Source organism: Copadichromis virginalis, linkage group LG14 (assembly GCF_057382275.1).
Source record: "Copadichromis virginalis isolate Kocher_CV1m ecotype Utaka linkage group LG14, C_Virginalis_male_GT1.1, whole genome shotgun sequence".
Classification (NCBI taxonomy): Eukaryota; Metazoa; Chordata; class Actinopteri; order Cichliformes; family Cichlidae; genus Copadichromis; species Copadichromis virginalis.
In genome coordinates this window covers 17,855,849-17,866,920 of record NC_140631.1, presented here as the reverse complement: position 1 = coordinate 17,866,920, position 11,072 = coordinate 17,855,849, and the positions used below count along the sequence as shown (strand labels likewise).

General features: G+C 42.1%; 1 protein-coding gene across 1 annotated transcript; it reads right to left on the bottom strand.

Annotated features, from left to right (window-relative positions):
* Positions 1-4,981: 4,981 nt before the first annotated feature.
* On the bottom strand, positions 4,982-8,856 carry LOC146693778 (low-density lipoprotein receptor-related protein 1-like). The gene is made up of 2 exons (XM_085429672.1): positions 7,975-8,856; positions 4,982-6,873 (listed from the first exon to the last, which is right to left on the bottom strand). Exons 1-2 carry the CDS (start codon positions 8,092-8,094, stop codon positions 6,736-6,738), a joined length of 258 nt encoding a protein of 85 aa, XP_085285798.1. The 5' UTR covers positions 8,095-8,856; the 3' UTR covers positions 4,982-6,735.
* Positions 8,857-11,072: the final 2,216 nt, after the last annotated feature.

Here is an 11,072-nt window from a genome sequence, read left to right as displayed (position 1 = left end):
CGTTGCCATGGGTTACCTGACCGTTGCCATGGGTTACCTGACCGTTGCCATGGGTTAACTGTCCGTTGCCATGCGTTGTTATGGGTTAACTGTCTGTTGCCATGCGTTGTTATGGGTTAACTGTCCGTTTACAACGCGTGTAAACGCATGGCAACGGACAGTTAACCCATAACAACGCATGGCAACGGACAGTTAACCCATAACAACGCATGGCAACGGACAGTTAACCCATAACAACGCGTGTAAACGCATGGCAACGGACAGTTAACCCATGGCAACGGTCAGGTAACCCATGGCAACGGTCAGGTAACCCATGGCAACGGACCGGTTACCATGGCAACGGACCGGTAACCCATGGCAACGGACCAGTAACCCATGGCAACGGACCGGTAACCCAGGGCAACGCATGGCAACGGACAGTTAACCCATAACAACGCGTGTAAACGCATGGCAACGGACAGTTAGCCCATAACAACGCGTGTAAACGCATGGCAACGGACAGTTAGCCCATAACAACGCATGGCAACGGACAGTTAGCCCATAACCACGCGTGTAAACGCATGGCAACGGACAGTTAGCCCATAACAACGCGTGTAAACGCATGGCAACGGACAGTTAACCCATAACAACGCATGGCAACGGACAGTTAGCCCATAACAACGCGTGTAAACGCATGGCAACGGACAGTTAACCCATAACAACGCATGGCAACGGACAGTTAACCCATAACAACGCGTGTAAACGCATGGCAACGGACAGTTAGCCCATAACAACGCGTGTAAACGCATGGCAACGGACAGTTAACCCATAACAACGCATGGCGACGGACAGTTAACCCATAACAACGCGTGTAAACGCATGGCAACGGACAGTTAGCCCATAACAACGCATGGCAACGGACAGTTAACCCATAACAACGCGTGTAAACGCATGGCAACGGACAGTTAGCCCATAACAACGCGTGTAAACGCATGGCAACGGACAATTAACCCATAACAACGCATGGCGACGGACAGTTAACCCATAACAACGCGTGTAAACGCATGGCAACGGACAGTTAGCCCATAACAACGCGTGTAAACGCATGGCAACGGACAGTTAGCCCATAACAAGGCGTGTAAACGCATGGCAACGGACAGTTAACCCATAACAACGCATGGCAACGGACAGTTAACCCATAACAACGCGTGTAAACGCATGGCAACGGACAGTTAACCCATAACAACGCATGGAAACGGACAGTTAACCCATAACAACGCATGGCAACGGACAGTTAACCCATAACAACGCATGTAAATGCATGGCAACGGACAGATAATCCATAACAACGCATGTAAACGCATGGCAACGGACCGGCTTTCACAAGGTTTGCCCCTCCCCCTTAGGGCAGTGTTTCAGGTGTGACATGTTTTCTATTCGTCCGCCTCCTGCCCCCCAGTACTGAAGAGCGTGCCCTTCAAGGCCCGCACTGCTAAACGCGGCTCACGTTTCTTCTGTAAAGCCAACCTCTGTGACGATGCCAACTGCTAGCCCTTCCCCTTTAATGCCAAGGTTGACCAGGTTTCTCTCATACGCATTTTGAACCCCCCACCCTCAGTTTATTAGGGAGCTCAAACTAATGCAGACTAACAACAGTCCTGCAATAAAGGCAACTTTTCATAGTTTCATCTTCATTGTAAAAAAGAGGAAGTGTTTGTGGTGCTGTTTTCATGTACTGCATTATACAGTAAGGTGTTCCTATTTTCTTTTTTTTCTTTCTTTTTTTTTGCTTAACCTTATTTACAGAAATGAGGGAACCCCCCACCCTCCCTCGCAACCCACTACCACTACCTCCATGTGCATGCAGCATGATTTCTGTCATCCCACCCCACCCTCAACTATGACTACTGATGACTAACTCGTGCCGTCACTGGTTGTTTGTGTTGAGAAGACTCCTATCAGGTGTCTGGTGATAGGAGTCAGCCAAACCTCTTTGCCTGGAGCTGAGAAAGTTGCATTGAGTGTCAATATGTTTTTGTGTGTAAAATATGTTGACACGCTTGCAGTACCGTCCTGTACTCCAGCTGAAAAGAAGATTAATGACAGTATTTCCCACTCCTAGGAGAGGGTAAGAAAGGTAGCCTGGCTGAAAGCCGGCCTGCTTGGCCCTCCAGCTCCTGTGTGCTGCTACAGTGATGTCAGCTGCTTCAACTAGTGCTTCAGTTGCAAGCAAAGAAACACACACACACAAGTTTTACAACACTATAAAATTTGCTAGCAAACAACACAAAGTTGAACTTGTAAAAAGAAGAAGTCAGCATAGTATTAAAAAGAAACAACTTACCTGCTTTTAAAACAGCCATTAAAATATGAACTCAGGTGTTTAAGTGTCTACAAAGCCCACCTCAGAAGCAACACCAGTGGCATTTTTCTTTTAGTATTAATGTCAAATTTTTTCCTTAGAAATGAGTATCATCCTCACCCCTTCCTGTTACGTGTTGCATGTTGTCCATTGTTTATTTACCTCTCACCTGTCGGCAGCGTCCGCCATGTTTGTCTGTGCTAAATGTCATCTGCGGTGTGCTCAACAGCTATTTGGTCAACAGGCTCTAGAAGAAAACAGAATCAAACTTACGTGAACACAGTCTGTATCCACACTTTTGTTTCCTCTGTGACAGCCATCCTGTTTGGTAATCTGCAAACTCAAGAGCTTGTTGACCACTGTATCGTAACCAGAGTGGTTACTTTGTAACGTCCTCAGTGTTTAGTGTTACTGATTTGCCAAAATCATCGTCTCAAAGCCTTGAATTTCTCTGTTTTGAAGCACAACTTCTAGCAGTTGAAATACAAGGCTATGGGAATGTGGCATTCCTGCCACATTTGCTAATTTTGTAGCTCTTATGGACAATTTCAGCTTTAACCCAAAGTTTTAACTGCACAAGTGTTTCCAGATTTTCTGGATTTGAAAATTATAACAATAAACACTCAGTTGTCAGTTTATTAGGGAGCTCAAACTAATGCAGACTAACAACAGTCCTGCAATAAAGGCAACTTTTCATAGTTTCATCTTCATTGTAAAAAAGAGGAAATATGGTTTGTGGTGCTGTTTTCATGTACTGCATTATACAGTAAGGTGTTCCTATTTTCTTTTTTTTTTTAGCTTAACCTCATTTACAGAAATGAGGGAACAACTGATATAAATTAGGTGTACCTAATAAAGTGAGAACTGAGTGTACATCCTCTGCTCTTCTTGCTTAAAAACACTCTTAAGAAATTGAGATGTAAACAGAAGCAAATGTCCAGATTGACCTCTTGGTCGTCTAACATGTGTGTCCCCCTGTCTCTCACCCCCCCTCTCCATGCCTACTCACAGATCTCCGAAACCAGCCTTTCCTGCGAGCGGACGCGTTGATCCGGAGCGGTTGGAAGAGACCCTAAACCACTTATTCGTCACTTATAGTCCCCTCCCTATTGTAACCCTTCCCTTTGTCCCAGTGGCGCATCTCAACCCTGAGGCTGCAGATCACAAAGACTGAAAAGCGAGGACAGGACAAAGCCCTTGTTTTAGCCCGGTAATTTATTTATTTATGGATGCCCTTTTACAACCACTTTAAATGAGCAGGCATGATTACAGAAGCACAACGCGCTACTACTCCTTCGTCACCGCGAGCAGAAGGCTTTCCCTGCTCTGTCGGCACTGACCTTTGGGAGGATGACCAGAGCACAGGTGAGGCCATCTGAGGACTGGAGGAGGAATTGTGCTTTCACTAACAAGTGCCTGCTAGCATGTGGATCTTAATGTGGACATTCCTAAAACCCATTAATATCCGAAGATTACGCAGTCATAGCAGGATTTAAACTGGGAGGCAGCCAAGATAAATTGCCGACTCTTCTGCTGCTGCTGGGACGCCTGCCTTTAAGACACCTGCAAAAGCCTCCTGCAAATAACAGAGGAGGTGCGATGTCATAACAGACATTCGTGGACTGTTTCGCAGCGTTACGCCAAGTCTTCGAGACGCTTTCAATCAGACTTAATATTGTTTATTTTGATTGTATCTGGGAGCAAAGACCATCACTGTACTGGTTCTTCTTGTCAAGCTAGACAAACCAAATTACTCCAAAGTTTGATGTTCCGCTTAAGAAGTGCCTTTTTGTGTTATTTCTCGTCAGTCAGCCATAATTTGTTTATTTTACATCTTTCATTTGGTAAAGATTGTATTTTTTACCGCCTTGTAATATAACATTAGCCTTATAATCCTGACAACAATATGCAAGTTGAAGGCACAAAAAAAGCTTAAAGGTATGTTAGTTCCTTTTTACCTGTAGTACATCAGAACAGCTGACACGAGAGTCGCCAGAGTTTTGTGCCTTGACCAAGTGGTGGTTAAAAACAGAATATTACGTGCCTTGACAACACTTCCTGTCACACCGTGTGTGACAGTTAGGAGGTGACAGACGCATGAAGGAGACTCCAGGTGGACTACTGTTTCAAAGGCACACTTGCTGTTTGGTTAGCCTGCTCTAAATGTATTAACAGATGAAGGATGAAGTGCATTTAAAGCTTCTTTTTCTTATCCGTTTTAATACAGATTATTCCTCCTAACAGCTTTAGAGACTTGCATGACATTGGCACAAAGGGAGCAATACATCTTAACACTACTTAAATTTGGCTCAAGATTGTATAAAACACTATTCTTGTGTGTATTGAAATCAAAAGAAACATACTTTTTTTTTAAGAAAAAGCTATTCTTGGGATTGTCTGTTGACTGAAAGACAACACTTCCTGTTTAATAAATATGATGATTTATGTAACAAGACCAAAGACTTTCATTACAATTCAGAAGCCTTTCCAGATTAAGCAACATCCAAGCAAGTGCTTTCTACATGTTTGTGTTTTATTTCTTCATTCTTTAATGATAAGTGAGGCTATTTTCTAATGTACTGAAGTATGAAGTAGACTGCTTCTCCTCTCCATCTTTCCAAATGACAGACACGGCCATCGTACATTTCTACTATAAAAATCCATTTAATTCCTTATATCAAACAGAAATCGAATTATAACAAAACAATCAGAACCACAAACGTGGGTTTTTGCCAGTTAAAGAAATTCTCCAAATGAAATATGATTGTTCCAACTTACATGGCGATTTAACAGAGCAGGATGTTAAAAGCAAATAAGCAAGAAAAAAAAACAGAATTTAAAGAAAAAATGTGATGAATACTGTTAACATTTGAGGACTAAAGCCAGAGTTTCCTCTTGGTTAAGTGTGTCTCTGTGTGTGTGAGCACCATGCAGTGATATGGTAGGTATGGCTGACAAGCTGAGGTGATTAAAAGCAATACGGTGAGCAGTGAGACATAGAGCCACACTTCCCAGACTAAAAATCCGGATTGTTAGCAGCAAAGCAAAGGAATGGAGAAAGGAATGCTTATCAGGAAGCCGATCAGTCTCCTTCCTGAGAATGCACTTAACAATGAGCATTAACCTAAATTACATGTCCATGTAATTACATACAGTGAAGGAAAGAAAAAAAAATCCAACCTCCCACAGAAGTACGTACCATCAGACGGTCTCCCTGGCCTTTCCTGAAAGTATGTTTACAATCAAAAGACGAGGAACAAAAGTTGAAAGCAACCGTTCTCGGCTAATTACTGGTCGCAGGTTCTTTTTTTTTTTTAGAGGATGACCGGAAATTCACAGAAGCTTGTCTCTACTCCAGAAGAGTTTCAGAACAAAGCCCCAGCTCCTGTCCAGGGTGTCCTGCAGTAGGCTAATCCAAGGCCACGGATATCATCCCAGGCTTTTTCATCCTGGAATGTGGACTTAATTACAATCATCTTCATCCAGCGCACACTAACACACTGCCATGATTCATTCATCGGTGACACAAAGTATGTCAATTATACAATGACTTAAAAAAACAAAAGAAAAACATTAAAAAGTACAGACTGCTATTTGTTACTGATGTTTGTATTCCTGGGTATATTTTCAAGACACTTTGTTAATAGGTTCATATATATGGAAATATATATATTTATAATATATATATATATATATGTAACTTTAGTCTGTGCAAGGAGGTAAAAGACAATCACTTGAATGTAGCTCTTTGCAACAACAGATCAGATGCCGAGTCTCTTGTGCATACACGTGCAGTTAAACATCACCTCGCCTTTCCCTCTAAGACCTCCAGTAGCAAACATACATATACACAAAATGTGAACCAGCATCCAGGAAGCATTCGTGGTGAGCACTGACGCATCTCCTCTCTTTCATGAACAACGAAGACTTGGCAACATTTTCTAGGATGGAACAAAAATGTTTTTTTTCTCTTTTCCCCTACACAATTTATACAAAAATAAAAAAATTAAAATTGTTCCACTGCCATTTGTATCTTTTACATTTGCACAGAGGTAGTGGCTGAATGCGTGAGAAAGGTGTGTGTGTGTGTGTGTGAGAGAGAGAAGTTGTGAGGAAGTGAGCAAAATGAAAAAGAACTGGATAAAATGTCTATAAAATGGTTTCTTTTCCGTCACCAGAGGATTTGTTTTCCTTTTTGTCAAAGAACAAAATATAATACTGCAATCACTTAAAAAAAGTAGTTCTTCATTTTATACATTTTATACAGTGTTCTTGTTTTTATGTTTTTTCGTTGCTTTTCTTTTCAGTTGGTAAAGGCATAAAATGAGAGAGCTCGCTGGCTCTAGGTTGGGCGAGGCAGGGCAATGTTGGCAGAGTTCAGTCCATGCCGAGGTCTATGCCAGGGGGTCGCTCATGTCCTCATCAACCTGGGAGAGGAGCTCCTTCTTTTCATCAGTGCTCACCAGAGAATTGCAGCTGTTGTGGGCACCCATGTACAGGGTGGCATACACTGGGTTCGTGAAGTTGGTCGGCTGCGGAGTGAAGAAAATTTCTCAGTGACTCAGGCAAAAGAAATGAAAAGATTTGGTATATTGTGAAAGAAGCAGTATTTTGCTTATTCAAATAGGCTCAGCTCGCATAAATAACAAGATGTTTCCCAGCTCAGTGCTGAAACCCTGGCAGACATTTGTGGTTTGTTATGTTTTCTGTGTTTGGTTATTTGTTTCTGAAAGTCTGGGCACTAATCATCTGCCCCCAACAAACCAGTAGGTGTATTTCCAGTGAAGAACTTGCAACTTCTTTTTAAGCACTCAGGACTTTATGGACAATTCCTCATTTGATGTTTTATGATTGTGGTGAAAAGTGTTTGAATATAGTGACCATGAGGGCTCCAGCATAAAAGCTTTATTCAGCTGCTCCCCTTACTCACAGTGGATTTCCATTCCTGACACCCCCAAGGGATTTTTGTCTCCAGCTGGGATTAAACTGGAGATTTTTTCACTTCTTAGGTGAATGTAAAAGAAATGGTATTTATATAGTGCCTTCATACTGTGCTTTTATCTGCTGAATGCATTCACACACACAGAGGTAACTCAGGGTTCAGTATCTTGCCCAAGCATCGATCTGTATACAAACCACTCGAGCCACAACGTGTAAACCATGAGACTATGGAGCCACTCATCAGAACTAAAGTATATGATTCACATAATTCTAACAATATTCATTCCAAAATTCATTACAGATGCCAGAAGTAAATACCATAATGACACCCACTGGTTTCCTAAGTCTTGCTTTAAAGCTTTTGCATTTGGACTGTGGCGATCTCGATGGCAAAAAACTGGATATAAATGTAGAAAAGTGATTACAGATCAGTCAAGACAAAACTGTTTTTCACTAGACGTCCAAAGGACAGGAATATATTGAGAAACCCAGCTACTTTCATCCAGTGTTCTTTAGATCACAAAGAAGGGTCTATTTACTGTCTATAATGATTCCACAACCAAAACCAATTCATTAAAAAAAAAAAAACAACTCACAAAAGGACTCATAAATGTGGAAATATCTGCATGGTTAGCCACTACCAGGCATTTTCAGATATTTTGTAATGAAATGGCTTTTTTAAGCTTTGTTACCTTGTCTGGGTCTAAAGCAAAGTCGGAGTCCAGAAGTTCCCCAGCATCATCATCAGGATCTCCTTCATAGATCTTATAGGCAGGGTTTCCAATCTCAACATTCATGGCCCCGTTGGTCATTCGGTGGTGCTGGAAGCCCTTGGCACTGCAGAGAAACAGATCAACAATTATCTTAGAAGCAGATTCAGACCCTTGTTTAAAAGAATTGATGTGCTAACCTCAGAAGAAAGCTAGAGTGACTAAAAGGTGTCTTATCATAAACCCATATCATAAATTCACTCAGCACTGGCTATGTACAATTGACAAGAACAAGACAACATATATCAAAGGTTTTCAAATGAGCTTTTGTGTCAAAAGGCCATTTGATCAAACCTATCGAATATACTGCAGCATGTCCATCGCGGAGAATGCTGGATTAGATTGCAAATATTCGGCTGTTTGCAAGCATATAAACATTTTTCAGAGATGCACAGTTATACATTTTACTCTGCAAGCACATTGCCTGAGCCTAATATTTACAAATGTAAACAGGGAAAGGCATGGAGGACAATGGGAGGACGTCAAAAGTTCAACTACTCGTGCATCACCAGAGCTATTCCAGAGTATGGAGGAGAGGTATTGATCTCCTCCATACCTGCTTCATACCCTGGAGGACGGGGCTGTGGCCCCCCCACACTCCCTAGCAGATCGTTACATGGAGAAACCTTTGGAATGCAAGCATGCTGATCCACACAGGTATGCACACGGGTGTTCACTGCTCGTAGACTTAAATTACACCTTTCTTGGCTACTACTTCGAAGCACATCTGTCCTACGTGCTGCACAACAACATTGAATATTTAGTATTTACTGCTGTTTACACTTAGCTAGATTAATGCGATGGTGTTGTGTTTAGTATGTTGCTTTTTTTTTTTTTTTTTTTTTGCTTGTTTTCTATTTTTCTCTCAACAGGTGATCCAGGAGATTTTTATTTTTTTTCTCCCCCCCCTTTCTCACTGTCCCTCTCCCCTTCTGTTTTTCCTTTCCTTCCTCTTTCTTTCTCCCTTTCCTATCCCTCACTCATGTCTGTCCCGTCTGTAACATCTGAAAATAAAATATAATAAATAATAAAAACAAAGATCGACCAAATGGACCAATACGGCAATGCCACGACGATCCATTTGGCAAAGTAAATCCATTGGGTATCCTTGTTGGTCTTCAGACAACAATTCTGATGGCTAAAGAACCAAATGGGACAGGCAAAAAAAAAAAAAAAAAGAAAAAAGAAAAAAAAAAGAAAAAAAAAGTGGCAGTAACTTCCTAGCACTGCAGCTGGACCCTAAATACTGACTGCATTCTCCTCTGGACACAAATGATGGTGAGCAGCAGCACATCTGCATTTAAAGTAAAGACACAAAAGGATAGCTCTGAAAAAAGCTATGTTTGTGAGGTATTTTGTGGAAAACGGTTTAGAGATTTTATTCAACCGCGGGGTTGTCTATTAACTCGTTAGAAAAATACAGGACCTTTAATTAGCACGGACTATAACCCTCTGTTCGGTCCAGCAGGGTTCTGTAATGCACAGAGAATTATATTAGCTAGCGTTAGTGGAATGACAGCTATTGTGAACCGTTATGTGCATGGCCGCCATGCTGATTGCTGCCTAACTGTACATGGCCCAAGCCTCCTGGATAATAGGAGACTATTTTTAGAACAGCGGAGAGAGGGAAGTGGGAGAGGGACCAAGAGAACATATAGGGCTGAAATAGAGAGGGAGAAAAGGAGGTGAGAGAGAAAAGGGAGATTGCATTGACAATCATGCAACACTGAAGTAGCGCGGAGAAGACAGGAAAATGTTATGGGCAACCAAGCAACTAATAAGCTTGAACCTCAGCACTATGCATAATGCAACAGCTCATTACCGCCCAATTAGGCATTACAATGCCTTGCTTACTGAGGTTTATTGATGCAAATCAACTAGGAAAAGATACCCCGGTGCCAAAAAAACAGGAGGTGAAATTGGATGAGAATTTGTCGAAAGTACGGGCTCTGTGGCAGTTCAATCAATTTACAAAGTCTCTGTGGGGGAGGTCATCCACATTAGAATGTGATTCTGACAATATGGAGCTGATTTTTTTCATCATCTCATTATCAAACCGCTGAGGTTTTCTGTGATATTATGATGACTCTTTTCACAGCATACAGCCACGCACTCGGTCTCCAATAATGTAATTAATAGGGGTGCAACGATATTCGTATCGATATTGAACCGTTCGATACAGTGCTTTCGGTTCGGTACGCATATGTATCGAACAATACAAAATTTGTAATTTATTTTATCAACTTTTCTTCTGACGATGCTGTCTGTGTTGAGCGCTCAGTGAATCTGCGTTCGACTACTCCGCCTAGGCTGCACTGTCGAGTGCAGATCCACTGAGCGCTCAACACAGACAGCATAGACAGAAGGAAGAGCACAGGGCAAGCTAGCGAGACAGAAGTTAAGCTCTCCTTGCAACATGGACTTCCCCCACCCTCATTCAGATCTGGCGTTTGGAATTATTTTGGTTTTCATGTGACGTATGACCCTGAAGGTAAGCGAGTCATGGACTAAAGTAAAACAGTATGTTGGATGTGCCACGCAATGCTCAATTACATGGGTGGGAACTAGTGTGTTAGCGCAGTTAGCTCGTTAACGTGTTGGCCGTCTAGCCCCATGCACGGGGCGATCGGCGGTAGCTCATTAACGGAGATTTGCCGTGTTGTGGCGTTAACGTCATTTCAACGAGATTAACCTGAAAGCACTAGTGGGAACACAACGAATATGACTGCACATTTACGCCGACATCATCCTAGTGCAAAGACAAGTGGAAGCAGACAAAAAAAAGCAAGCATGCTACTAACTTTAGCCGAGTCATTTAGACAGCTGTTAGCACATGATTCTCCTTATATGTTTAATATGCTGCTGAGAATATAGCCCAGAAGAAGCGGATAGTATAGCTTTTATTTTGGAAAGAGACATTTCTCTGTAATAAACTCTCTTTTCCAAAGATGAGTGATTCCTCAATCAGATACAGGGCTCGCAATATCGCTAGCCCGACGTCCCGGGGCTAGCGATTTTTT

Bases quoted from the DNA above. Each gene is read 5' to 3' on its own strand.
- LOC146693778 (XM_085429672.1), bottom strand. From the start codon at position 8,094: ATGACCAACGGGGCCATGAATGTTGAGATTGGAAACCCTGCCTATAAG. The intron at 6,874-7,974 runs GTAACAAAGCTT...TTCACTCCGCAG, and splicing joins TTGCTTTAGACCCAGACAAG to CCGACCAACTTCACGAACCC.